The 26,706-nt window shown below is 49.5% G+C and overlaps 1 protein-coding gene across 1 annotated transcript in view; it reads left to right on the top strand.

The window, feature by feature from the left end:
- DLC1 (DLC1 Rho GTPase activating protein) overlaps nucleotides 1–18,760 on the top strand; it is a 48,732-nt gene extending 29,972 nt beyond the window's left edge. The window contains exons 5-14 of the mRNA XM_054720092.1: nucleotides 2,136–3,568; nucleotides 4,008–4,184; nucleotides 7,398–7,557; nucleotides 7,681–7,879; nucleotides 9,971–10,184; nucleotides 12,412–12,526; nucleotides 13,276–13,494; nucleotides 14,284–14,501; nucleotides 15,496–15,669; nucleotides 16,423–18,760. Coding sequence (XP_054576067.1) covers nucleotides 2,136–3,568; nucleotides 4,008–4,184; nucleotides 7,398–7,557; nucleotides 7,681–7,879; nucleotides 9,971–10,184; nucleotides 12,412–12,526; nucleotides 13,276–13,494; nucleotides 14,284–14,501; nucleotides 15,496–15,669; nucleotides 16,423–16,543 — 3,030 coding nt within the window. The 3' untranslated portion in view covers nucleotides 16,544–18,760. The remainder of the gene's footprint in view (nucleotides 1–2,135; nucleotides 3,569–4,007; nucleotides 4,185–7,397; nucleotides 7,558–7,680; nucleotides 7,880–9,970; nucleotides 10,185–12,411; nucleotides 12,527–13,275; nucleotides 13,495–14,283; nucleotides 14,502–15,495; nucleotides 15,670–16,422) is intronic.
- The last annotated feature ends 7,946 nt before the right edge of the window (nucleotides 18,761–26,706 follow it).

Genomic DNA, 26,706 nt, shown 5'->3' with positions numbered 1-26,706 from the left:
GGCAGGCAGAGGCAGTTAGGGGTAATCAGGCCGGCAGGGGAGGGCAGTTGAGGGCAACCAGGCCGGCAGGGGAGGGAAGTTGAGGGTGAGATCAGGCCAGCAGTGGGGGGAGAGCAGTTAGGGGCCATCAGGCGGGCAGGCAGGTGAGTGTCTAGGAGCCAGCAGTTCCAGATTGCGAGAGGGATGTCCGACTGCCGGTTTAGGCCCGATCCCTGCCTAAACCGGCAGTTGGACATCCCCCAAGGGGCCCCCGATTGGAGAGGGTGCAGGCTGGGCTGAGGGAATTTCGTGCACTGGGCCTCTAGTTGATTTATAACTGGAAATTTGTACTTTTTAACCCCCCTTCACCCATTTCACCCAACCCCCTACCTCTGGCAGCCACCAGTCTCTCCTCTGTATCTCTGAGTTTTCCTATTGTTTTTGATCTGAAAAAATCATCTATTCTGCCTCATTAGCTTAGTGCCTACTCCATATTAAAGGGATGGGGCTGAAGGCATCTGGTAGACTGCATTGCTCCCTGCAGAAATTACAGCTAGCTCCCATGTATAACAATATGTTTCGAAGCTGCAGAGATTTGAGTGAAGGCTGGGTTGTGGGATAGTAAAGAATGTTAAGAGTGTTGGAGGGAGGAAAGGAATCGGGAGAGAAGGGAGGGCAGGAAATCCCACACATTCTGGTCAAATGGTGGCACATAACTGAGTCAGGCGGTATTTTTCTTCCAGGTCTGAAATGTGAGGCCCTTTTATGAGATCTTAGGAGAAGAAGTGGGCGTAGTACTGGGAGTGAGTGTCACAAATTAGAGTAAACAGGAGTAAGTTTGGTCAAAGAACATACTTCTGACCGTTCAGAGCGCGCATTTTAATTATCCTGGAGGCCCTGACCTGCAACAAGTTGCCTTCCTGGGGGAGCTAAACCTTTGAAACAAACGGACTGGAACCTCAGTACCCACTGAGCCGTGGAGAAGAGCCAACAAGTCCGCATTTAATGCTCTTGACTCATTGTCCTGTGAAACGTGGGTCACGTGGAATTTCCCACACCGGTGGGAAAGATAGGCATCATACTGAATCATGCGTGCCTTTTGACATTTCTCCTGAAAGGCTCAGATGCAGCAGCTTGCGTTACGTACGGCACAACCCGGAGTCCCCATGAGTCCAGCATAATCAGCAAAGATGTTACTCAGCGTTTGTGAATGTTACATATTGTCAGGCCTGGCTATTTGGGAAGCCTGTTAAATGGCCCTGAGCGGGCCTGAGGTTGAAACTTCACAGGACACTTTTGGCTTAGCTCTAGCCCCGCTGTCTGGCAGGGGAGGGAATGGAAAAGAACAGGTTAAGAGGGAAACGGATTGGACTGAAGCGGAAATGCAGTGGCTTCCCTCGCCTGGTGTCTCTGTTAGTCTGTTAGGATTGCTTGTGGCCTTGTAGGGTGGCTGGAGACTTCAGTCACCACGCTTCTTCGTGTTGAAAACTACCGTTTTACTTGCAAAAGGGAATATAAACACACACTATCAACAGACAGCAGCACTGAGGGCGGAGCAGAGGGAGTCCTACCCGCTGCTGACTCCAGCTCGAAATATTTCGCATGCCTGGGATTTCCACAGACCTCAGAAGGGTCCTGTGAGCAGTTAAAGAACAGCCAATAGCCCCCAGTTTTAAATAAAATGACTTCTTTCTCTCTCTCTCTTTTTTTTTTAATGTATTTTTACTGATTTCAGAGAGGACGGGAAAGGGAGAGAAATAGAAACATCAATGATGAGAGAGAATCATTGATCAGCTGCCTCCTGCACGCCCCACACGGGGGATTGAGCCCGCAATCCGCGCATGTGCCCTGACCAGGAATCGAACCATGACCTCCTGGTTCAAAGGCCAACGCTCAACCACTCAGCCATGCCAGCTGGGCACATGACTCTTATTTCATTTCAAGCACTTGGTCAGGCTTTTTCCTGTGATATTCTTTACATACATAGTTGTTCTTTTTAAAAAATAATAATATAAAGAGATCAGGGAAGGGGGAGGGGGGACGGGCAGTGTCAACCCTGTTATAAGCAGCCTCCCGGACCCTTGGCCCTCAGCACATGTCCTGCTCCCTGCGGTGTGCCCGTCCCAGGGACCAATGGCTTCATTCTGTCTTTTCAGAGTGAGGACTCGGACGAGGATGAGCCCTGTGCCATCAGTGGCAAGTGGACATTCCAGAGGGACAGCAAGAGGTGGTCCCGGCTGGAAGAGTTTGATGTCTTTTCTCCGAAGCAGGACACGGTCCCGGGGTCCCCAGAGGATCCCCACCTGAAGGGCGCCCCGAGCCACGAGAGCATGCTGACGGACTTCAGCGAGCGCCAGGAGGTGGCCTCCGTCCGCAGCCTCAGCAGCACCGGCAGCCTCCCCGCCCACGCGCCCCACGGCGGGGACACGGCCACACCCCGGACTAACTCGGCCCTCAGCGTCTGCTCCTCCTCGGCCGGCCCCTTCGTGGGCAATCACGACGACTCCTTCTGCAGCCTGCCCTCCCCCAAGGAGCTGTCCAGCTTCAGCTTCAGCCTGAAGGGCCACGAGAAGACCGCCAAGTCCAAGACGCGCAGCCTGCTGAAGCGCATGGAGAGCCTGAAGCTCAAGGGCTCCCAGCACGGCAAGCACAAGGCGCCCTCCAAGCTGGGGCTGATCATCAGCGGGCCGGTCCTGCAGGAGGGCATGGACGAGGACAAGCTCAAGCAGCTGAACTGCGTGGAGATCTCCGCGCTCAACGGCAACCACATCAACGTGCCCCTGGTCCGGAAGAGGAGCGTCTCCAACTCCACGCAGACCAGCAGCAGCAGCAGCCAGTCCGAGACCAGCAGCGCCGTCAGCACGCCCAGCCCCGTCACCCGGACCCGGAGCCTCAGCGCCTGCAACAAGCGGGTGGGCATGTACCTGGAGGGCTTCGACCCCTTCAGCCAGTCCGCCTTCACCAACGTGGCGGAGCAGAACTTCAGGAACCGCGAGCGGTACCCCGAGGACACGGTGTTCTACATCCCAGAAGATCACAAGCCCGGCACTTTCCCCAAGGCCCTCTCCAACGGCAGTTTCTCCCCCTCGGGGAACGGCAGCTCCGTGAACTGGAGGACGGGAAGCTTCCACGGCCCGGGCCACATCAGCCTGAGGAGGGAGAACAGCGGCGACAGCCCCAAGGAGCTGAAGAGACGCAACTCGTCCAGTTCCATGAGCAGCCGCCTGAGCATCTACGACAACGTGCCGGGCTCCATCCTGTACTCCAGCGCGGGGGACCTGGCGGACCTGGAGAGCGAGGACATCTTCCCCGAGCTGGACGACATCCTCTACCACGTGAACGGGATGCAGAGGATAGTCAACCAGTGGTCGGAGAAGTTCTCGGACGAGGGAGACTCGGACTCGGCCCTGGACTCCGTCTCTCCGTGCCCGTCCTCTCCCAAGCAGATACACCTGGACGTGGACAACGACCGCGCCACGCCCAGCGACCTGGACAGCACAGGCAACTCGCTGAACGAACCCGAAGAGCCCTCTGACATCCCGGAGAGGAGGGATTCTGGGGTTGGAGCCTCCCTGACAAGGTCCAACAGGTAAAGCGCTTTGGTTCCCTCTCCGGATCGGGGACGGGGAGTCGCAGAGGGACTGCTGCTGCTTGTTGTGGAGGGGAAATGGGATCACTTAAGCCTGGCGTGCGTAGCCATGGATGTGCCGAAGGAAGGGGCAGGCAGACCAGGAAATGCTAACATCCCCCAAAGAAAAGGGATATTGTCTAATGGGAGTGGACTTGCGGTCGGGGAAGATGCAGTACAGGTTCCCTGGATGGAGGGTGGTGGTGGTTGTGCAACCATGTGAGGGTATTGAACGCCCCTGAGCCGTACACTTCAAAGTGGGGAAGGCGGTAGGTGTTGTGCTATTTCCGAAGCTGAGTCCTGTCAGTTCCCTGGACACGAAGCCCGCGGGGCAGCCTGCTGCTGCTGGGTGGCTGCCTCTGCGAGCGCCTTGGACCGACTCCCCGCTCTCCTCCCGCAGGCACCGGCTGCGGTGGCACAGTTTCCAGAGCTCTCACCGGCCCAGCTTAAACTCGGTGTCACTGCAGATTAACTGCCAGTCTGTGGCCCAGATGAACCTGCTGCAGAAGTACTCGCTCCTGAAGCTGACGGCCCTGCTGGAGAAATACACGCCTTCGAACAAGCATGGTTTCAGCTGGTAAGCGTTTTAATACCTTTAGCCAGCCATCCCAACGCAGTCACTCTCTGCCTTGTTGCGGCCGCATTGGATGCTACGTGAGCTGTAGGGACTTGCCAGCAGGGTTGGTTGGTTGAGTTTTCGGCTCTCCCAGTGACAAATTGCCAGTGGATGGGGCGAGAAGGCATCTCTCCTCCATTGAATTGTGCAGGCCCCTCCTTCCGAGAGGTAGGAGTAACCCATCGCAGGTAAATATATGTGCAGTACCTGATTTTGGAAAGAAGGAAGGAAAAAAAGTCATTTAAAAATATGTTTATTGATTTCAGAGAGGAAGGGGAAAGGAGAAAGATAGAGACATCAGTGATGAGAGAAAATCATTGATCGGCTGCCTCTTGGCCCACCCCCAAGTGGGGATCGAGCCTGCCACCTGGGCATGTGCCCTGCCTGGGAATCGAACCGTGACCTCCTGTTCATGGGTCGACGCTCAGCCACTGACCCACACAGGCCCAGCGGAAAAATGTAGTTTAGATGATGCTGTGAGACTGACTTTAAAATGCTTGAGGTACACTGCTTGGCTTTGATACCCGGTTGTATGCTTCTGGATAGCATGTTTGATGAGACTGTTCACAGCACCACTCAGAAATCTGCCTGTGCTAAAGATTTTCTGTCTTTTCCAACAAATACCCTTACATGGTGATAAATCTAAAATATTACAGAGTAAAATATATGTGAACATAAAATTTATCACACGGACTAGCCATAATTACGTGTGAAAATATTGCCCCTCAGGTATATAACTGTTGGGCTGGATGGGTCACGGCTATGACCTAATACCTACATCTTAACTTCTTTCCTCTCCGAGCAAAATAGAGACGTGTCCCTAGATTGACATCCCAGCGCATTCCACAGTGTCAGCTGGGTATTCGTAAGCAGTTCTCACTCATCCGCGTGTTTGTTATCCGATTGCACAACTACTGTTTCTGCTACAAACGAGGAGCAGCCCGTTTTCATGGGGCGTGCCGCGGCGAGGCGGAGTTGCCCGTGAGTCAGCCGAGCAGCGGAACCGGCTCCCCTCTCGGGACTCGTAGTGAGTTTAACTTCAGCATCAAAGCGCCTCCTGTTCAAAGGCTGTTATTATGGGAGCCTTGCTAAATACAGGAGTTGTTTGTTCTGAATGACAGAAATAAGTATTGACCGGTTTATCCCCACATGCTTCAGATTCTCGGCGGAGATCGTAATGTGTTCTCGGCACATTCCGCTGCGGGGCTCCGGTCCCCCGACAAAGCCAGTATTATGCACACCCCTCGCCGTGATCCCGTATACTTAACTGTATGGAAATACAAATTTGGCCCTGCGTCTCGGCTTTGCCGCTCCTGCAGCTATAAACAGTACCGTGTTGTGGCTGTTGGTAAGCACCCAGAAGTCAAGGCGGTGCGTCTCCCGCCGTGTGCCTCTGGGCGGAGAGTCCCATTTCCCCGCTGGCTATTTAAAACTGCATATTTCACATTCTCGCTTCTGAGCTGTCCACCCCCTTCCCACCAAACCCTCAAGAATCTGAAAGTCCATAATGCTTCTTGAGTTCTGGTCAGTTTTTCCAGTGAGTCAAGACCCAATGTAAAAGCCTCGCCTTGTGGGATCCCCGGAGCAGGGAGAAATTCGACACAAAATTCTTTTCCTGTTAGTCCTGGCCCTTGCGTGTCTCGTTCACAGAGGTCGTTTGTAGAGCTTGACAGCGTCAAAGGCATGACATGGGTTTCCTGCTGTGGCAGATACTGCGGGGCGGACCTGCTTTCAGGACTCCGGGGAGCGGGGACCGGGCCACAAAACCCTCCTTGTTCTTGTCCATCTTCCTCAGGCACCTGAAGACGTTATGCCCTCCAGCTCGGCAGCTGGAGAGTGGCTTTGACGTCTGGTCTTTAGCGTGGCCCCATTGTTGAGCTCTGGAGCTGGTGTCCCTGTGTTTGACCAGCATCATGTCTCTGCTGTTTCCGTCACCCAGCCTTACCTGATCCTTTTTTTTTTTCCTCTTTCTTTTTATTTTATTTTATTGATTTCAGAGACGAAGAAAGAGAGAGATAGAAACATCAATGATGAGAGAGAATCATTGACCAGCTGCCTCTGGCCCACCCCCAAGTGGGGATTGAGCCTGCAACCTGGGCGTGTGCCCTGCCTGAGAATTGAACCGTGACCTCCTGGTTCATGGGTCGACCACTGAGCCACACCAGCTGGGCTGACCCTTTTGACCCTGAACACTTTGGTCCTCATACAGAAGAACTTAGGAATTGTTCTTGTCCATTTTCACAACAAAGAGGAACTTGTTTTTCAGACTCTGTCATGAGGCACCTAAGGAGGGTCTGGCAGGGTGTCTTCTCCCTCTGTTTCCTCCCATGCCGCCATTTGCTAAGGAAGCCCGTCAGTTCCCTTAAGGATGTCAGTGCGCCCCTGGCCAGGTAGTTCAGTTGGTTAGAGCATCATCCCAATACACCAAGCGTACGGGTTCGATCCCCAGTCAGGGCACATACAAGAATCAGCCAGTGAATGCAGAAATAAGTGGAACAATAAATCGGTGTTTTTCTCTCCCTCCCTCCCTCTCTCTAAAAAAAAAAAAAAAAAAATCAATTAAAAAAATAATAGTATAGCCCTAACCGGTTTGGCTCAGTGGATAGAGCATCGGCCTGCAGACTGAAGGGTCCCAGGATCGATTCCGGTCAAGGGCATGTACCTTGGTGGTGGGCACATCCCCAGTAGGAGGTGTGCAGGAGGCAGCTGATCGATGTTTCTCTCTCATCCATGTTTCTAACTCTCTATTCCTCTCCCTTCCTCTCTGTAAAAATCAATAAAATACATATTTAAAATAATAATAATAATATAGACCCAATTCTCAGTGTTCACAGTGGAAGGAGACTCCCCAGCTGAGGAAGGCTGGCTGGCCTCACAGCCCCACTCCTGGGAGACCTCTCCCCGCACCTCCAGTGGAACTAACTGTCTGGGATGGCGGAAATGTTCTAAATTTGCACAGTCCAGTAGGGTCGCTGCTGGCCACAGACGGCTAGTGAGTGCTTGAAATGTGGCTAGTACAACTGAGGACCTGATTTTCTAATTTTATTTCATTTACGTTTAAATAGCCACCTTCATGGCACCCACCTAGGGCCCACACAGGGTTTACCTGCGGAGTTGGACTAGAGCAGGCAGACGAGTAAACATCTCACCTCCCCGCCAATGTTCTTTAAATAGGGCTGTGCCCAAGTTCATGAAAAGGATCAAGGTTCCGGACTACAAGGACCGGAATGTGTTTGGCGTCCCTCTGACCGTCAACGTGCAGCGCTCGGGTCAGCCCCTGCCCCAGAGCATCCAGCAGGCCATGCGCTACCTCCGCAACCATTGTTTGGATCAGGTGAGAGCCGCCGGCCGCTGCAGGTCCCACGTGACCGTGGGAGCTCGGGTGCATGCTTCCCTTTCGAGTTCTGTCGTGAAGATGTTGCTTCCATCTCGACCCTTCATGGTTTTCTTCCAACAGGTTGGGCTCTTCAGGAAATCGGGTGTGAAATCCCGGATCCAGGCCCTGCGCCAGATGAATGAAAGTGCCATCGATTGTGTCAACTACGAGGGGCAGTCTGCCTATGACGTGGCCGACATGTTGAAGCAGTATTTTCGAGATCTTCCGGAGCCACTGATGACGAACAAACTCTCGGAAACCTTCCTGCAGATCTACCAATGTAAGTCGTTCTTGGATCTTAACCCTGTTGGGAGGTGGGAAGAAATGGGGCCAACTGAAACCTCTAGCTTCCTTTTTTTTTAAAAAAAGAGAAACCAGCCCTAACCGGTTTGGCGCAGTGGATAGAGCGTTGGCCTGCGGTCTGAAGGGTCCCAGGTTCAATTCCAGTCAAGGGCATGTGCCTTGGTTGCGGGCACGTCCCCAGTAGGAGGTGTACAGGAGGCAGCTGATCGATATTTCTCTCTCATCATTGTTTCTGACTCTCTATCCCTCTCCCTTCCTCTCTGTAAAAAATCAATAAAATATATTTTTTTAAAAATAAAAAAGAGAAACCATGACTTCAGATTTTTATATGCATTCTCTTGAATTTTTAAAAAATATTTTATTGATTTTTTTTTTTTTAGAGGGAGATAGAAACATCAATGATGAGAGAGAATCATTGACCGGCTGCCTCCTGCACACGCCCCCATAGGGGATCGAGCCTGCAACCCGGGCATGTGCCCTGACCCAGAATCAAACTGGTGGCCTCTTGGTTCCTGGTTCAGTGCTCAGCCGCTGAGCTACACCAGCCAGGCACCTCTGGCTTCCTTTGATGTCATGCTTTTGGACCCACCTGATGGCCTCTTGGAAATACACATCATCAATTTCTTCCTGGCCTCCTCGTTTGTGGAACGGGTTTCTGTATACCTTATGGAATGTCATCATTCTCTCGTTATTGAAGCAATTGTACATTTTTACCTTCTGATCCCGGAGCTCAGTCTTCCATTAGTTTCTAGAACAGGGTTGCCTAAGAAGCTTAAAAGGGCAGGTACCAAGATCTCTCTCTCTCTCTCTCTCTCTCTCCACCTTCTGTATGGAAATTTCAACTGCCTCACATCCCTCCAGCAGGACCTGTTGTGTTTAAAATTTCCCAGGTGTCTGTGTGTTTTATCTTGATGTTCAATGAATAAATAATCCTTTTCTGTTCTTCTTCTCGGCTTCTGCCAGAAATACTTGGGAAAACAATACCCATGCCCCTCGCACTTTTAAGTAAAGCTTAAAGCAAACAGTTATCTAAATGAATGATGCAGATGGGGATTATGGCTTTCACAGCCCTGTGTTTTTCCTGGCTCCGTGTCGTAGTCCAGCCATGTCATTTGAAAGCAGCTCCTCTTAGCGTTCACATCGTCTTGAGCTGGCGCATTGGACTCTATTTTATGAGAAATGGAGCTGGTCTGGGTTATTTCATTATTTGTTTCATCCTTTCAGGTTTTATGAAAACACAGGTCACATTTTCCCCACCAAGGTATTTGTTATGTATTGTAACCATGGAGCTGTTTAATCAGTTTGTCCTATGGCGCTGCGTTGGAGTGACTTGGTTTTTCCACCACGTGCCTTTTTAAAAGAAAGATTGGCCTGGAAAAGGAGGCCTGAAGGCTGGGTCCAGCATTTTCTACATGTGTACTAGTTTACGGGCCTCGTTCCCCAGCGGGTGTTTTTATCATAGCCTCTCGGTAGGCTTTCTAACGCTTAAAAGAAATCGCTGGTCAGAGATGTCTGTCGTTTAAATGACTGAATATTTGAGCAGCTTCCTTTTTCTACTTCAAGAATGAGCCGCTCAGTTACAAGGGTGCAAGTCCCCGGAGATCCAGAACATTTTATAGGAAAGACGGAGAAACCTCCGTTCTTACCCTCTGACACATACCTTAGATAAGGTGTTTTATTGACACTGCACCAAAGTATAAGCGCAGATTGTTTTCAGAAATGGAGAATGAGAAATTAGGGATTTCTAAGAAGTGCTTGGAAATAAAAAGTGTTCCGTAAACTGAACAAACAGGCCTCGTCGGGAGCTGAACTCGGAGGTGGGCTTAGGCGTCTGTGGGCCTGGTGGGTGTTTCAAACATCTCCCCTCCTCCGCCGGCAGGAAATACTTGAGGGGAGTGACGCTGGTGCGGCCCTAATTTCTTCCATATTAACCTCGAGTACACTCTCTGCGAGTGCTTGTTCAGGGCTGGCCGAGGGCTTTGATGCTGAGCTGTTTGCTTTGGGACATTTCCTTGCGATGCCCATGGAAAGCGGCTGAGCTGACGGGGGAAATGCTGGTGTTGTGCAGATGTGCCCAAGGACCAGCGCCTCCAGGCCATCAAGGCTGCCATTATGCTGCTGCCCGACGAGAACCGGGAGGTGCTGCAGACGCTGCTGTACTTCCTGAGCGACGTCACGGCCGCGGTGAAGGACAACCAGATGACGCCCACCAACCTGGCCGTGTGCCTGGCGCCCTCGCTCTTCCACCTCAACACCCTGAAGAGAGAGAATTCCTCCCCCAGGTAGGGCCCGGGGCGGGGCACACGCGTCACGCTTTCCTTTGGGGGGGGGGCTGTCCCCATGTTTCGTGGGATTCATTCCTAAGGCAAGCAAATAGGAGCTGGATCTTCTTCCTCCGCAGCCCACGTGACCCCTCCTGTCTTCCTAGCCCTGGGCGTGTGACGGCCTGGACACTCTTCAGTGGTCGGCAAACGCATTAGTCAACAGAGCCAAATATCAATAGTACAACGATTGAAATTTCTTTTGAGAGCCAAAAATTTTTTTTAATATATTTTATTGATTTTTTTTACAGAGAGGAAGGGAAAGAGATAGAGTTAGAAGCAACGATGAGAGAGAAACATCGATCAGCTGCCTCCGGCACACCTCCTACTGGGGATGTGCCCGCAACCAAGGTACATGCCCTTGACCGGAATCGAATCTGGGACCTTTCAGTCCGCAGGCCGACGCTCTATCCACTGAGCCAAACTGGTTAGGGCGAGAGCCAAATTTTTTAAACTTAAACTTCTTCTAACGCCACTTCTTCAAAATAGACTCGCCCAGGGCGTGGTATTTTGTGGAAGAGCCACACTCAAGGGGCCAAAGAGCCGCATGTGGCTCACGAGCCACCGTTTGCCGACCACTGGTCTAGTTAGATGCGGGGGAGAGTAGGTTCATGCTTCAGCATGGGCGTGTTCGCCCAGAGCCCTCTGTGACGTTGTCATCATACTCTGCCAGCAGAGTCACAGATGTACTGACCTAAACATCTGGGTGGCGGGGAGGGTGAGCCCTGCCTTGGCGCCCACGGGGCTAGTGGAGCCCAGCTCCTGAGAGGAAGTAGCCAGAGCTAAGAGGACTGAGCATAAGGTGGAGCCTGCACGTTAAGGTCCAGCCCATGATTTGCCGAGTTTCTCCTTCGATGCCGGCAAGGTGGGAGTGGAGTGGCTGTAGAAGAAGCCGGACAATCTGGGAAGTCACAAAGGCTGGTGTTTGCTCAGCACTTACTCCGTCCCAGTCACGAGACTGCACCCTTGACATTCATAGAATTCTCACTTAGCCCTCAGAACAATCGCAGGAGGTGAGGATGATAACGTCGGTATCCGTTTTCCAGGAGAGGAAAGGGGGGCTGCAGGGAGGCCAGCTGAGGAAGTAGCTGGCCCGTGCCTGGAACGGAGAAGTGCAGAGCCAGTGGGAGCATCTGACTTCTGAGAATATTTCTCATAAAGGCCTCCTGGGGGGGAGGGCACCGTCACCAACCGGCCTTCCCCACGCCAGGTCCATCCCGCTGACCCCGTTCCTTCAGCTCCGGGGGACTGCCCAGACATTTCTGAGCTAGAAGCCAGGGCCTTGTGCTCGCTGGAGTAGTTTCGCTTCTGGAAGCCAAGCAGTGCTTACAGATCCTTGAATTACTTCTGTTGATAAGCGTTTCAGCTTTTTTTTTTTTTTAATCTTTATTGTTGAAAGTATTACATATGTGCCCTTTTTTCCCCCCATTTGACCCCCACACCAGCCCGCACCCTCCCTCCCCCCAGCGTTCCAGCTTTAATAGGATAGAGAACAGAGATGAGCAGCAGAGAGAGATCAGATAAGATTAAAGCAAGACCTTTAGGAAACAATGGATTTCCCCTCACCTTTGGGAGGGGCCCTGTTTATCTAGACTGAAAAGAATAGGGACACTTTACCCCAGAGTCCGGCACCTCCCACCCACACCCTTCTTAGCCGCCTCTCTCCCTCCCCAGCACACTTCCGCAGACCTACAAGCTCCCCTATGTAAATAGGAGCCTACTTAATGTGCTGGCCCTAAAGAGCCTAGATATCCTTGAAAGCAGTCTTTCATGTTGTTTTTGTGTGTGTGTGTGTGTGTTGTTGATAAAACTGAAAAAATTCTAGTGACCAAAGGAAAGCTCCCTTGGGCGGGGTGGGTGGGAAGAGGGATTAACCAAAGAACTTCTATGCATATGTGCATAACCCACGGACACAGATAATAGTGTGGTGAAGGCCTGGGGTGGGGGTGGGGAGGAAGGAGGCAGGTGCCAGCCCTTAGAAGGGGTCAATGGGGGAGAAAGAGGACATCTGTAATACTTGGAACAATAAAGATACATTTTAAAAAATAATAAAGTTCTCTTGAACCCTTTAATGGCAGGTAGGCTCCAGTGAGCTGTTTATTTCTCTCCTTTGGGTTTCCTCAACTTACACATTGATTTAAAAATACGTAAATATTTGAATCTTTCCCCTCCTGTTTCTTCTGCCTAGGGTCATGCAAAGAAAACAGAGTTTGGGCAAACCAGATCAGAAAGATTTGAATGAAAATCTCGCTGCCACTCAAGGGCTGGCCCATATGATTGCTGAGTGCAAGAAGCTTTTCCAGGTAAGGATTTGGGGGATTTTGCTGTTTGGGAAGGATAACGTGGGTAGGGACGAAATTGTAGGTGCGATACTTGGTCCCATCTTACCACAAGATCTCTTCCCCAGCTGGAGAGTATACGCAGAACCCAACAGTGGCTTATTATATATATTACAACATAAGCTAAGTAGAGTTAGTATGCTTAATGAAATGCCTACCTCCATACCCCTTACAAAAGCAACAAATTACGTGCAGTAAATACTGTATCTGAGACACGTGCCTTCATCAACGTAAGCCCTGTTTTAGTCACTTACCTGCTACGTGACTTCTCAGACACCGTACACTAGAATAAGGTGTCCGTAGCCTCGTGATAGCGTGTGAGGTGGGCGGGGACATCCTCCAGCTGTTGGGAACGGGGATTGGACTGTCTGCACCACCTTGGGGACCCAGCCTTGTTTCTGCCCTGTCACTTCACTGCTGGACAACGAGAGTGTGTGCGGGCGGACCAACCTCTTTTTTTTTTTATTTTAATATGTTTTTATTAATTTCAGAGAGGAGAGCGGGAGAGAGATAGAAACATCATTGACGAGAGAGAATCAATTATTGGTTGCCTTCTACACGCCCCCTACTGGGGATCAAGCCCACAACCTGGGCATGTGCCCTTGACCGGAATCGAACCCAGGACCCCTCAGTCCACAGGCTGGGGCTCTATCCACGGAGCCAAACCGGCGAGGGCATCTCCCAACCTCCTTTTGGCCTCGTGTTCCTCCCAGGTTCCTGAGGAAATGAGCCGCTGTCGCAATTCCTACACCGAGCAAGAGCTGAAGCCTCTCACCCTCGAGGCGTTAGGACGCCTCTGCGCTGATGAGTCCGCCGACTACCAGCACTTCCTGCAGGACTGCGTGGACAGCCTGTATAAAGAGGTCAAAGAGAAGTTCAAAGGCTGGGTCAGCTGCTCCACGTCCGAGCAGGCCGAGCTGTCCTATAAGAAGGTAGGTCATCCCTCTGTCGTCAGCCAGTTGAGTTCCGGGGGTCAGGGCTTGGGCTCCTTAGGGACGAGACCCTGTTACCCACACAGCCCTGCGTGGGGATCCGGCACCCATCCCCTCTCCTGCAGAGCTGGGCGGCCAGGTGATTCAGATCCCCAGGTAAGAGCGGAAGCCAGCCCAGCGAGGAATGCTTGTCAGAGGAATCAAACAGCTAATGCAGCCCTGCTTCCACAGGTCACACCAGAGTGCCCTGGAGTGTTTTACTGGGGTGTTGGGCTTAGGCCTTGTAGAACCAGCATGGATTTTTCCATAGCTTGATCAGAATCCCCTTGCACGCTCCACTCTACTCTTGGCCTTTTGAAGAGCAGAGCGCTAGCAGGGGAGAACTTGACTTGTGGGGACTGCACGCCTGTGAGGGCGGGCACGTGTTGGGTGGCTTAGCAGGGTAGGCCCACCACAGGTATTTGCTGACACTGTCTCCACCTCCTCGAAAAGAAATAAACCAGGAGGGCAGTCCCGATGGCCATGCAGGCTTGGGGTGCAAATAAAGGATCCTACTTGATTGCATTGACCCTGATAATGGGTCCCAGGGGACCATGGGACAGTTTGAACCGGAGGTGACCCCAGCGGATCTGTTCCCTTCTGGCCTAACTCTCGGGGATGGCAGCCTGTCAAAGCCATCGATGATCATTAGCCTCCAAACGGATGACCGTGTACCGGGCTAGCAAGTTGCCTTGCAAGTCTGGGTGTGTGTGAATTGTCTTAGCCCTGAAAGGTGCGTCCTCTCTTCAGGTGAGTGAAGGACCCCCTCTGAGGCTTTGGCGGTCGACCATCGAAGTCCCTGCGACGCCCGAGGAAATCTTGAAGCGCCTTCTTAAAGAGCAGCACCTCTGGGATGTAGACCTGTTAGATTCAAAAGTGATCGAGATCCTGGACAGTCAGACTGAAATTTACCAGTATGTCCAGAACAGCATGGCACCCCATCCTGCTCGGGATTACGTCGTTTTGAGGTAAGAGCTTCTGAATTGATCGTTTATTTTTAATGTTTTTTAATTGATTTCAGAGAGGGGAAAGGAGAGGGAGAGAGAGAGATAGAAACATCCATGATGAGGGAGAATCACCGATCGGCTGCCTCCTGCACACGCCCTACTGAGGATTGAGCCCGCAACCCCGGGCGTTGTGCCCTGACCGGGAATTGAACCGTGGCCTCCTACTTCATGGGTCGATGCTCAACTACTGAGCCACACCGGCAAGGCCCAAATTGATGATTGTGGCCAGTATGAGCCTGTGGGTCACTGAATAAGATGGTAAAATGACTCCCAATAGAACGTACGCCTCCATAAAATTGTTGAGCCTTTGCAAATAGGAAAAAATAGATCCACTTTTATTCCAGCAGTGTGTTCATCCCTGAAATGGTTTGGACTCTTTTGGACGTGAGCTCAGAAAGAGGGGCACACTCCATTGGATGCGCATCCCGATGGCAGATGCTTCCCCCTTTCAGGATAGCTGTTCCTGTTAGAAGTAGCTGGCGGATGCGTCAGCCAGGAAATAACCTTCGGGTTCCCAGGGGGTTGCGGTTGAGGCTGATTTGTATCTAATTCATAATTCTCTGGAGACATGATTGAAGGAGGAATTCCAAGAATCTTTGCGGAACTGTTCACATCGTCAGTCCAGCACTTTTCCAACAGAGCAGCATTCATTCGGATGCCTTTGGTCTCGGGCAGCTGTGCGATGTAACGACGGTTTCCGGTCACACTTCACGTGGGTTGGTTCTCTTTGAAAAGAGCTGACTGTGTGAGCAGGTCCACCTACTGGAGATGTGGCTCTGGACAGAGCTCTCTCGTTCAGGAGTCCTTGCCCACTGGTTCAGGGTGCCGTTCACGCAGGGCCGGGATCGCACAGCACGGCCACCGAGCCTGTCCTTCCGTGTCTCTGAGAGGGAGGCCCCATTTGGCTTCCAGGAAGTTTTATTTTTTTTTCCCCCCTCTGGTTTTGTCTCGACAGGACGTGGAGGACTAACTTGCCCAAGGGGGCGTGTGCCCTTTTACTCACATCCGTGGATCACGACCGGGCACCTGTGGTGGGGGTGAGGGTCAATGTGCTCCTGTCCCGGTATCTGATCGAGCCCTGCGGGTCAGGGAAATCCAAACTCACCTACATGTGCAGAGCTGACTTAAGGTATGTCCTGGTCCTGGTGTCTTTGACATGGCGAGGGTCACGGAGAAGACTGAGACCCTTTGCCTGGTGCGGAGAATGGCTTAACTGAGTACACGGCGCATCTGGGTTACTCCAGGAAGCGTGGTGCCGAAGTAACGCGTTCGTGTTTCTCGGCCTTTGGGTGCCGCGGCCCACTCTCGATCCTTTAGAAAACAGGGCGCTAAAGTCCTGTGGATGTGGCGCTTCTGCCGTGAATGTAAAGCCACCGGCAATGTGAGTTTGAACGAGCGAGCAGGGTTCTCTCATCTTATAGTCAAAGGTGTCTGAATCATGGGACATGCCCTCTTAGTAATTAATCAGGCCCGTATATTCTTGGCTACAGATCAGTGTGTATTAGTATCAGAAAAGTAGTGCAGTGCAGCATGACAGACAAAAAAAATGAAGCTCTGCAAACTCCGTCCACAGTGGCTCTCAGGTTACATAAAGTCTCACTGGAAATCTTTACGTCTCAGCGCTTCTCCGGGCACCCGTGTGCTCTGTGTTTGTTCACACGCCGCAGCTTTCCCTAAGCAGTTTTACTCAATCTGTAGTTTCTTGGGGAACTTAACAGTTCCAAGTGCGTGATGGAGAGGCCAGGAGATTGCCCTGGAACAAGAAGAGCAACCTGTACTTACACATGTTGCTGAGCAGGAAATGGAAGTATATTTGCAACTCCCTTCGGCTAGCTCGGGGCTTTCCAGCTGGAGTAATTGGTCTGCTTTTCCTCTGTTCCAGGGGCCACATGCCAGAGTGGTACACGAAATCTTTCGGACATTTGTGTGCAGCCGAAGTTGTAAAGATCCGAGACTCTTTCTGTCATCAGAACGCCGACAGCAAAGACACCAAGTCCAGGTGATCGCCGAGGCAGCGCCGCTGTGTCCACCTTCCCACCTTCCGGGCGTGGGTTCCCGGAGCCCTTTCCAGTCCTCGGAAGCACGGGTTCTGCGTCTCATCCCGAAACAAAACTGCAAGTTGGAGCATAGGAATCGACTGTAGTGATTTGACACATTTTTCAAAGCTGCTTCCTGTTGGTTTAAGGTCTGTGTTATAGATCTTGACTGGAATATATAAGACTGCAAAAAAAAAAAAAAATGTATTCTTACGCGAATTGCTTCTGAGAAGCAAAACTATAAATACATTACAGAAGATGATGAAGATACTTCATCCTCTTGTGATCTGGGTGTATGTGTACCTACGTCATTTTGTTGGCAGCGTGTTGAGGGGCTGGCGTATCCACTGGAATAGTTGGTACTCTGACAGGTTTTCTCACTGAGATGAGCAGAGAAAGGTTTGCACAGAGAGAGACGTGTGTGTATGTTTGTTTGTTGCTGGTCGCATGGCACAGATGTGTAAGTTGGGACGCAGTGTCTGGCACACTGAGATGCCTCCAAGAAGGATATTGATGCATCAGGTTCCGTTTAACCTGGAATATCTGACTACCCATGGATCCACCCGGAAATTTAAAAGGGAACTCTTTTATTTTGAGGGGTCAGACAGCCTACCCTTGTCCATTTTTTTTTTTTTTCTTGAGTTATCAAACCGACTCCTCCATCAACTTCTTCTTTACCTGCAAAGTGATTGTAGTGAATTTACTCGCATTTCCTATTTCAAACACAGTTTCTCTCTAGACCTGATTGCTGAAGTTGTTTGTAGGTTGTTCTTAACAGCATTTTTGAAAGCTGAAGAGGTGTATTAATTTCATTTGCTCTTAACAGCAAATAGGATTTCTGGCTTTTTTTCTTTTTTCTTGTTTTTTTTGTTTGTTTGTTTGTTTTGGTTTGGTTTTTTTTTGTTTTTGCTTTGCTTTTTCTACCCTTTCTTTTCCTTTATAATGATGTCCTTGGAATATATTTTCATGGTAATGGCAGACAGGTATCACAGGGAAAAGCAAGATACCAGCACAGTTTTGGCAGGGTGGTCTTTATACAGGTTTTACTGTAAAGGGAAAGGTTGGCTTCAGAGACAGTATTAGTGAATTTATTTCGTGTGGGTCAAAGTGAATAACGTATGAATGAGAGTTGTAAGAAGGATTTTTATTTTGTTATAATTTAGTTACCATTGTCAGTGTTATTTCCAAGGTTCTTTGAAGAATTGGTGGGGACAGATTAGAGTGTTAAAATTTGAGTATTTTTGGATATCAGTGTTTTTCATGAAGATAGACTTGTATATTCAATTTTAATGGCTTTCAGATTTGTAAGATTGTATGTTGTATATACCATTCTATTAAGACACATGTACACATGTCCACTGTGCTTTCAGACATAGATTAAGCATGATAAAGATTATTATTTAAAATATACTTGTATTTATACCTCAGATATTCTTTTGGGTTTTGTACCTCAAGGCTTTTGTTTTTTTTTTTCCTAATGTAAATACACTTACATGAATACAGTCTAAGAGAAAAAGTAAATAAGAGGTTTATAATGTGCTCTGTATCTGTACAGAATATAATCGGTAAGTGCACTATTAAATGTTTAAGGGAAAAGTCTGGCCTGCTCGCCTCTGCAATGCATCTTCCTCCCTCCCACCCTGAACACCACAGACTGCAAAGCATGTCATTCTAGCACCAACCACAGCGAAAGCACGGAGTTGCTGAAGGAAAAATCCGGCTGCACATCATTCCAAGGCCAAACTGCGGCTGAGCCGCGCGCCAGCACCCGGGGAACCCTGGGGAAGGTTCGGGAAGCCTGGAGATGCTCTCCGGAGGTCGCTGGGAAACGATGCTGAGAAAGTTACAAGAACACGCGCAACAGCTCCCGAAAGATGCTCGTAAGCAAAGCCAAGGTCACCGGTTCATCCCGCCAAAGGCCTCGCTCCCACGGGTTGGCTCTCCTGTTGAAAGGATTTCTCCCACATTCGACAAGAGGAGATTTCCAAGGATGTGAACATGAGCAAGAACTCTGCCACCTGGAGTGGTATCGCCACCACGTACTAACGGTGACTCACGGCCGAGGTCGTGAGGTCTCCGAGGGCTGGGCTCTTCTCCTGCACATCTCTGTACTCCCTCCCCTGCAGCAGCTGTCAGTGTTTGTACTTGTAGGCACCTAATAAATGGATGATTTGCTAAATGGGATTGATGGAATTTGCTTGTTATTTGAAAAGGAAGGGAACCAAGGATGCCACCTGTCTGAAGCCCCCCACTTTGGCTAATCACTGCCCATTTTGAGATCGAAGAGACTGGACATTGTTAAACCACATGGGGTCTTAAAAGTTTAAACCAGCAAAGATGCATAGTTAACCGTATAGAGATGCTAAGGATACTGATTTTGTTTTTAAATATATTTTATTGATTTTTTACAGAGAGGAAGAGAGGGATAGAGAGTTAGAAACATCGATGAGAGAGAAACATTGATCAGCTGCCTCCTGCACACCCCCTACTGGGGATGTGCCTGCAACCAAGGGACATGCCCTTGACCGGAATCGAACCTGGGACCTTTCAGTCCGCAGGCCGACGCTCTATCCACTGAGCCACACCGGTTAGAGTTGGATACTGATTCTTTACATTTGAGTTTCTTTGAGATGGAATTTTTAACCTGTCGCCTTTCCCAGATACGATGGGACACTGATCTTAGAAGAGGTTTGACAAATACTCACTTTGGGCCTAGGAAAGGGGGGGGAACCTAACTTCATTGTCAGTTTTGAAAAGACGCACCCAGACTGAAGGCTTTTTAGATTGGCCTCTGCCTTCAGACCTGGTTTCCACGGGGCTATGTAAAGTCAAAGTGTCTCGGGCCTGAAATACCTAATACTTCAGCTGTTTGAACAGTTCTGAAGTGGAGTTTCTGACAGGCTTCCTGAGGCTACGGGACCAGGCGGTAACCTCTTGGGCACCCAGGTAGATTTACATGGCGTTGGTGGCACCGCCAATTTACTCGCGCAAAACACTTAACACCTGCTATCTGCCTGACACTTCTCAACGCTGAAGATACAGCGGTGTGCAAGACGGACGTGGCCCTGCCTTCCCAGAGTTAAAATCTGCCCTCACAGGTACTAAAATAAAAAGTAATAATGCCACCTAATGAACATTAGGACAGGTTTCTAGTGTGCTGGGAGGGGTAGCTACGATCTTAAAACTCAAGGTTTTTTAAGTATCCTCCCTACCAATTTGTAGGTGAAATTACTTGGAAAATTCCAAGAAAATGAAGCCTCACAGGTACCCACGAAGCAAAGGCAGTCTCCAGTCTAAGGAGAGGCTATGGCTTAGAGAAGTGGTGACAATTAAGGGACCCAGAGCCCCCTGGCCGGTGTGGCTCCATCAGAGCTTTGCCCCTTCCACCACAAAAGGTGGCGGTGCGTTTCCCGGTCAGGGCACGGACCCAGGTTGTGGGTTTGATCCCTGGTTGGCTCACGTGCGGGAGGCAGCCAATCAACGTCAATGTTTCTCTTCCTGTCTCTAAAATTAATAAAGTGAATTTTTTTTAAATACCCAGAGCTGGAAGGAGCTGAGATTCCAGCCCAGGTCTGCTGCCTCAGACCATTTCCTGTTTACTGATCTTTTCCTAATTGGGAAGCAAATATAGTAAAAGCCAATCCGGCCCTAGCCGGTTTGGTTCAGCGGATAGAGGTCAGGGTGCACGCCCAGGCTGCTGGCTCTATCCCCAGCGGGGGTCATGCAGGAAGCAACTGATCAATGACTCATTGATGTTTCTATCTCTCCCTCACCCTTCCTCTTTGAAATAAATAAAAATATGTAAAAAGAATTCTAGGAAAATGAAGATCCACAGCAAAATAACACTTTAGTTTAAAAAAATCTCAAAGTAATTAAATCATTTGTCATCCCACTGCTGAGAGGCTGAAGGAGAAATTAAGGCAAGGTAAGTATGAGGCCAAAGTTTTGTTTCAGGTCAATGGTTGCAAATACTCAGAGTTCTGTTTGCAGACTGAGTATATGGTTTCAGGTACATGAAGACTCCAGAGGCCTCCCTGTGAAACAATAGGACATGGCCCTCCCCTTTGCAGCACAGAACAGTTAGCGGTGATGTGATTGCAGCCAGGACCACCCAGCCTTGCAATCTCCCAAGGCTCCACGGGATCCAGGGGAACATTTAAAGTCATGCGCCTCTTGATGACCAGGATACGTGCTGAGAAATGTGTCCTTAGGCGACTTTGAGCCGCAGATGTCATAGCGCCTTACACAGACTGGATGCTCTAGTCCACTGTGACTGTACTGTTACACGGGCAGTGCAGTAGGTTTGTATCCACCAGCATCACCACGGACACGTGACAAACTGTGCGCCCTGACAGTTGGCTTTTGTGTCTGTGTGTGATGCCGGCTTTGATTTCCAAAGCATCCACTTCAAGGAAGGCCACCTGGAAGGCTCACACTGCCATCCTCGGGACCAGACAAAGCCCGGCCCCTCCCCCTCCCGGGCTCCTTAGTTTTGGAGACCGTGATTGATAACTGACTATTTGGGCTACTTGCTTTTTTCTCTTCCCTGTGCTTTTATTTTATTTTATTTTATTTTATTTAACTTTTAAAAAAAATATATATCTTTATTGACTTCAGAGGAAGGGAGAGGGAGAGACAGAAACATCAAGGATGAGAGAGGATCACTGATGGGCTGCCTCCTGCACACCCCCTACTGGGGATCGAGCCCACGACCCAGGCATGTACCCCTTGATCGGAATCGAACCGGGGACCCTTCCATCCACAGGCTGATGCTCTATCCACTGAGCCAAACCGGCTAGGGCTGTGCTTTAAGTTCTTGATCTTCTGTTTTAAATTCACCAGTAAAGAGTGAGCCCCTCCCCACCAGCCTTGACTCCAATTAAAGCAGGACCCCAGGCTCTCTCCCTCCACTCTCACCTCACTGTGTGCCCTCTAGGTGCCTTGTAAGCTCCGCGGCCTGTAAGTAACGGACTTTTTTCCCTTTAAAGTCACCTGATCGTTCTTGCTGAAGAGCACCTTGCAATGGCAATAAGGACCCCCAGGGTCGGGGGGACTGCCACACTGGTTTAGAAGGGGAGAGGTCTGTGGGAAGCTCATGGCCCAGGCGAGTGCCCCAGGCTGTCTAGCCCATAGCATCACTGTAGATCCACTGTAATCACACAGACCTATGACAGCTGTGATACCACTAGGCGGTAGGCATTTTCAGCTCCATCTTAATCTTGAGTGGACCACCGTATATGCAATTGGTCATTTACTGAAATGTCGTCGAATCAAGCCTGGACCCTACGCCGATGTTGAATGTACTGCTAGGGCTGGGTGGTTTAGAGAGAGGATGGTGTTCAGCACACTGTGCACTTGCCCTGCGCACTCGGCTGGGCACTGAGTTGGTGGAGCAAGAGGGAGATCTAGGCTGGAGGGGGGCCCAGAAGCCTGGCCCCCCTGCCTGTGCGGAGGCACACACTCACTTCCCTTCCCTCCATTCTCTTATTTAGATAAATGTAGATACACAAATACCATGGTGTTAAAATTGCCTACAGTGTTCAGTAAAGTAACCTGCCGTACAGGCTTGTGGCCTAGGCGCAATGGGCTACCCCATACTGTGGCCCTGTGTAGTAGGCTGGACCGTCTGGGTCTGTGTACGTGCACTCACTCTACGATGTCTTTATGAGGTGCGTGGTTGTACTCACACACTCTTTAGCTTGCAACCCAGCACCAGAATCCTGTCCTGTGACTTCCTGCTATCCCTCGTTATCCTTGCCCACCTCAAGAATATCATGAAGCCCAAACCAGAGGGAGTCGGACCTGCATTACCACCATTTGTCAACCATCCAGAGCTGAGGGGTCAGTGCTGACATGTACACATAAGGAACTGGTGGACATTGAAATTGGGTCTCAAAAGAACTGTTGGTCCAGAAAGAAACTTACTACAGACTGATTCATTTGCCTGTCAGCATAACTATTATTGCTCGTCTCACATTCGGTTCTTATAAGTATATTTCTAGTAACACATAATCTCACTCATCTAGGGGAAATGATGAACAACATAGACTGATGAACAAGAACAGACCCAGAAACAAGGAGGCATCGATCGGACTGTCGGGCCTCAGAGGGAGGGTAGGGGAGGGTGGAGGTAGAGGGGAGAGATCAATCAAAGGACTTGTGTGCATGCATGCAAGCCTAACCAATGGTTAAGGACAACAGGGGGGTGGGGGCATCCGTGGGGAGGGGTGGGGGATGGGAATGGGGGGATGAGGACAAATATGTGACACCTTAATCAATAAAGAAATTTTAAAAAAAAAAGAATATCATGAAGCGCAGCTGAGGGATCTGTGAAGGCCTTTGTAAAGGGAAGCCAAAGGCTTTACCTCACCTGCCTGTTGAGCTTTACCTCACCTGCCTGTTGAAGCGCCCGCTAATGATTCCAAAGCAGAAATCCTAAACAATGAGATAATAGCAGGCATATCACCTTGGTGTTCCATCAGGATGAAATTTGCCTAAGGAATTCAAATTCCACTTGCCTAAGGAATGCAAATTACAAAAGACCTCAAAGAGCCCGTGGCACAGGGAGCTCAGGTAGGCCCAAGCAGTTAAAATGAATTTGGGCCCATTCCCCAGGGGATGAGCAGTCCTCTGCAGGCTTGCTAAATCAAGTTGGCAGCTGTCGCCCAGAGTAATTAGCCTTGCTGCATACACAGTTCCCATTAAGAGGAGCCGGGTTGCCTGTCTGGGCCCAAGGCTGTGTTGACTCCTGCAGTATAAACACCTCTGCAGAGATTTTCCATCTCATTGGGCTACTTAAAAAAGAGAATTAGGGAGAGAAATGTTGCTCCTCAAAGGAGATTTTCATTTCCTTCTTCTTTCTTATTAAGCTACAAAACAGGGTGGAAGCAAAAATCTTACTTTCCTTGTGACTCTGAGAATGGCTCTTCTCAACCAGGATGGGTGACTTGTTCCCATAAAAAAATAGTCTGATTCACAAAGAAATTGTTTCCAAAGGCTTTGGGGGTTGCAGGCACTTTAGAAATGCAAATGTGTTTGGCTCCAGGCTGAGGGGACTTGCTGAGCAGCCATTTATTAAGCGTTAGCATGTGCCAGGACCTGGGATGTATGCTTTCCATACAGTTAATATCTCATTTAAATTGTCTAGCAGTCCTTTGAGGGAAAGCTTTTTAGCCTCATTGTATAAGGAAACGGTTTAAGAGAGGTAGGGAGGTAAACAAATAAAGTAACTATATAATATTTGCAAAGAAACACAAGAAACTAGAGCAGCAGCTTACGAGGACATTCTGCCGTGATGGGCACGGGCCACCTCTGCCAGCTGGGACAGCCACTGCCGGTGTGGCTCTTGAGCACTTGACACATGGTTGGTGTGGCGGAGGAGCTGAATGCTTAATCTTATTCCATTTTTATTCGTTTAAATGTAAATAGCTACATGTAGCTAGTGGCTACTGTATTCGTACAAGTTTTATTTCAAAGATAGAAGAATATTTCCAAGCAATCCAAATCCTATCTCTTTCCCACCTATAATCTCTTTAAAAAAAAAAAAAAGGAAGGAAGGGAGGGAGGGAGGAAGGAAGGAAGGAAGGAAGGAAGGAAGGAAGGAAGGAAGGAAGGAAAAGAGGGAGGGAGGAAGGAGGGAGGGAGGGAGGGAGGGAGGGAGGGAGGAAGGAAGGAAGGAAGGAAGGAAGGAAGGAAGGAAGGAAGGAAGGAAGGAAGGAAGGAAAAGAGGGAGGGAAGGAGGGAGGGAGGGAGGGAGGAAGGAAGGAAGGAAGGAAGGAAGGAAGGAAGGAAGGAAGGAAGGAAGGAAGGAAAAGGAAGGAAGGAAGGAAGGAAGGAAGGAAAAAGGAAGGAAGGAAGGAAGGAACGAGGGAGGGAAGGAGGGAGGGAGGGAGGGAGGAAGGAAGGAAAGTGGTAAATGTTTGTAAAAATCTAACTGGCATCATTTCAGGTCAGATAACTCGCTCAGCGTTCCACCAGCCACATGTCCCCCCAGCCTATGGCCAGCCTCTGCGGTTCTTACGCTCAAGCTGATGAGCTGTTTTCTTTCTTTGCTGCCAGAGTATTTGTATGTGTCCAAACCAGAGAAAAGGCTGTCGCTGATATGAAAGAATGCTTCGTAATTCAGAGTACTCCCCTCAGCTCGCTGTGAGCAAAGGGACCTTCACGGATGTTGCTGTTCCCACAACCACAATGTGTTCTGTGCCTGTCCCCTCATTTGCTTGTCCTGGTGCGGGCTTCCTTTCATGTTGGGGAGGCTGGCCACTCAGCAGCAGCTGTCAGAGCCCTTCCATGATAGTTGTTTGTTTGTTTTTTAATTGAACCATAATTGACATTATATTCATTTCAGGTGTACAACACAGTGATTCGACATTGAATTACATTGGGAAATGATAACCACAATAAGTCTAGTTACCATCTGTCACCATTGTACATATGATTCACCATATTCCCTACACCATACATTACACTCCCATGACTTACTTATTTCAGATCTGGAAGTTTGTACTCTTTTTTTTTTTTAACTATTTATTTATTTTTAGATTTTCTTTATTGATTAAGGTATTACATTTGTGTCCATATGCCCCCATTGCCCCCCGCCCCACTCCCATACATGCCCCCACCCCCCAGTGTCTTGTGTCCATTGGTTATGCTTATATGCATGCATACAAGTCCTTCGGTTGATCTCTTACCTCCTGCCCTCTCCCCGCCCCACCCCCAGAAGTTTGTACCTCTTGATCCTTCACCTGTTTTGCATTCTTGATCTAGGTCTGATAAGTGTGAGGTGTCTGAACCCAAAACAGTGGCAACAACTCTAAGACAAAGATATACCTTCATTTTATTCCTTAATAGGCTCCACTCTTTTTCCATTAAACGTATTAAATGGTATAACTTGAATTACTGCACTTCTTTTCTTATTTCCAGTATAGATACATATTATTTATAATTGCTAGTCGAGGCTAGAACCTCTTAGCAAGAAGTGAGAAATCGCTCTTGTTGGCATGTGATTTGAGAGTGTTCTCAGTGGAAAGCCGCTCAAGAAGGCTTTTAAAGCTGAAGCCTGACCAGGGCCCTGGCACCGCCCTGGAAGCTCAGGGAGAAGGCCTCGCTCAGTGAAGGCTTCTCGCCCTGTGCAAGCGCGGAGCTCAGGATAATTCATCCAGGCCGTGGGGGCTTTACTGCCAGGGGCCGGAGAAACGAGTTTTCCTGACCTCTGGGCCAGCTGATAGGATGTATGTTTCCACTAACAAAGATAAACTGAGCCCTATTTCATTGCAGAATTTCAAAACGTAAAAAGATGAGTAGGTCACTGAAAATCCTTCCAAGAAAGCAGGAAATTAAAAGTTTACACAGCCTGGCCCAGCCGGTGTAGCTCAGTGGTTGAGTGTCAACCTACGAACCAGGAAGGTCACGGTTCAATTCCCGGTCAGGGCACATGCCTGGGTGGCGGGCTTGATCCCCAGTGAGGGGCATGCAGGAGGCAGCTGACAATGATTCTCTCTCATCACTGATGTTTCTATCTCCCTCTCCCTCTAAAATCAATAAAAAACATATTTTTAAAGTTTGCACAGCCTGTAAAGATTATAAAGCAGGAAGAGGTTTGAACCTCCTGGGGCCATGCAAAATGTTGCAGCATCTCAAAGAGCTATTCTGATCCAGAATACTGAAAATGGATTACCTGGTATGTTGTCCTGCCATGTTGGGAACAGAAAAGAAGCTAACTTTCTGGAAAGCAAAGCAGCCTGGCTAGTAAGGCAGGATAAGGGTAGAGCTGCTGGTTTATTCATTTTTAACCACCCTAATGCCACAAACACTGTTGGGTCAGATCCCCCTTGCCCTCAGTGCCACCCAGGGGCATCTATAGTTGGCCTCTAACCCTGAAAGATCCAACAGGACCATGCACATCCACAATCTCCCCTTTTGGATGATTTTGTTGATAGTTTACCCTGACATCGAAGTACCAGTGGCCATTTAAACGTCAGGGTTGTATTGTTAGTGATCTTTGACAGTGCCGGTTCATGACAGAATAAGAAAAGCAATTTCCAAGCCTGGTGACTCCATTTATTTGTTTTCACCCACTTTCTAAACCCATGTAATCCCAAAACAAGTACAGAGATAAAATCAGGAAATAG

This window comes from Eptesicus fuscus, chromosome 8, assembly GCF_027574615.1.
Source record: "Eptesicus fuscus isolate TK198812 chromosome 8, DD_ASM_mEF_20220401, whole genome shotgun sequence".
Taxonomy (NCBI): domain Eukaryota; kingdom Metazoa; phylum Chordata; class Mammalia; order Chiroptera; family Vespertilionidae; genus Eptesicus; species Eptesicus fuscus.
This window is presented reverse-complemented; position numbering and strand designations above follow the sequence as displayed.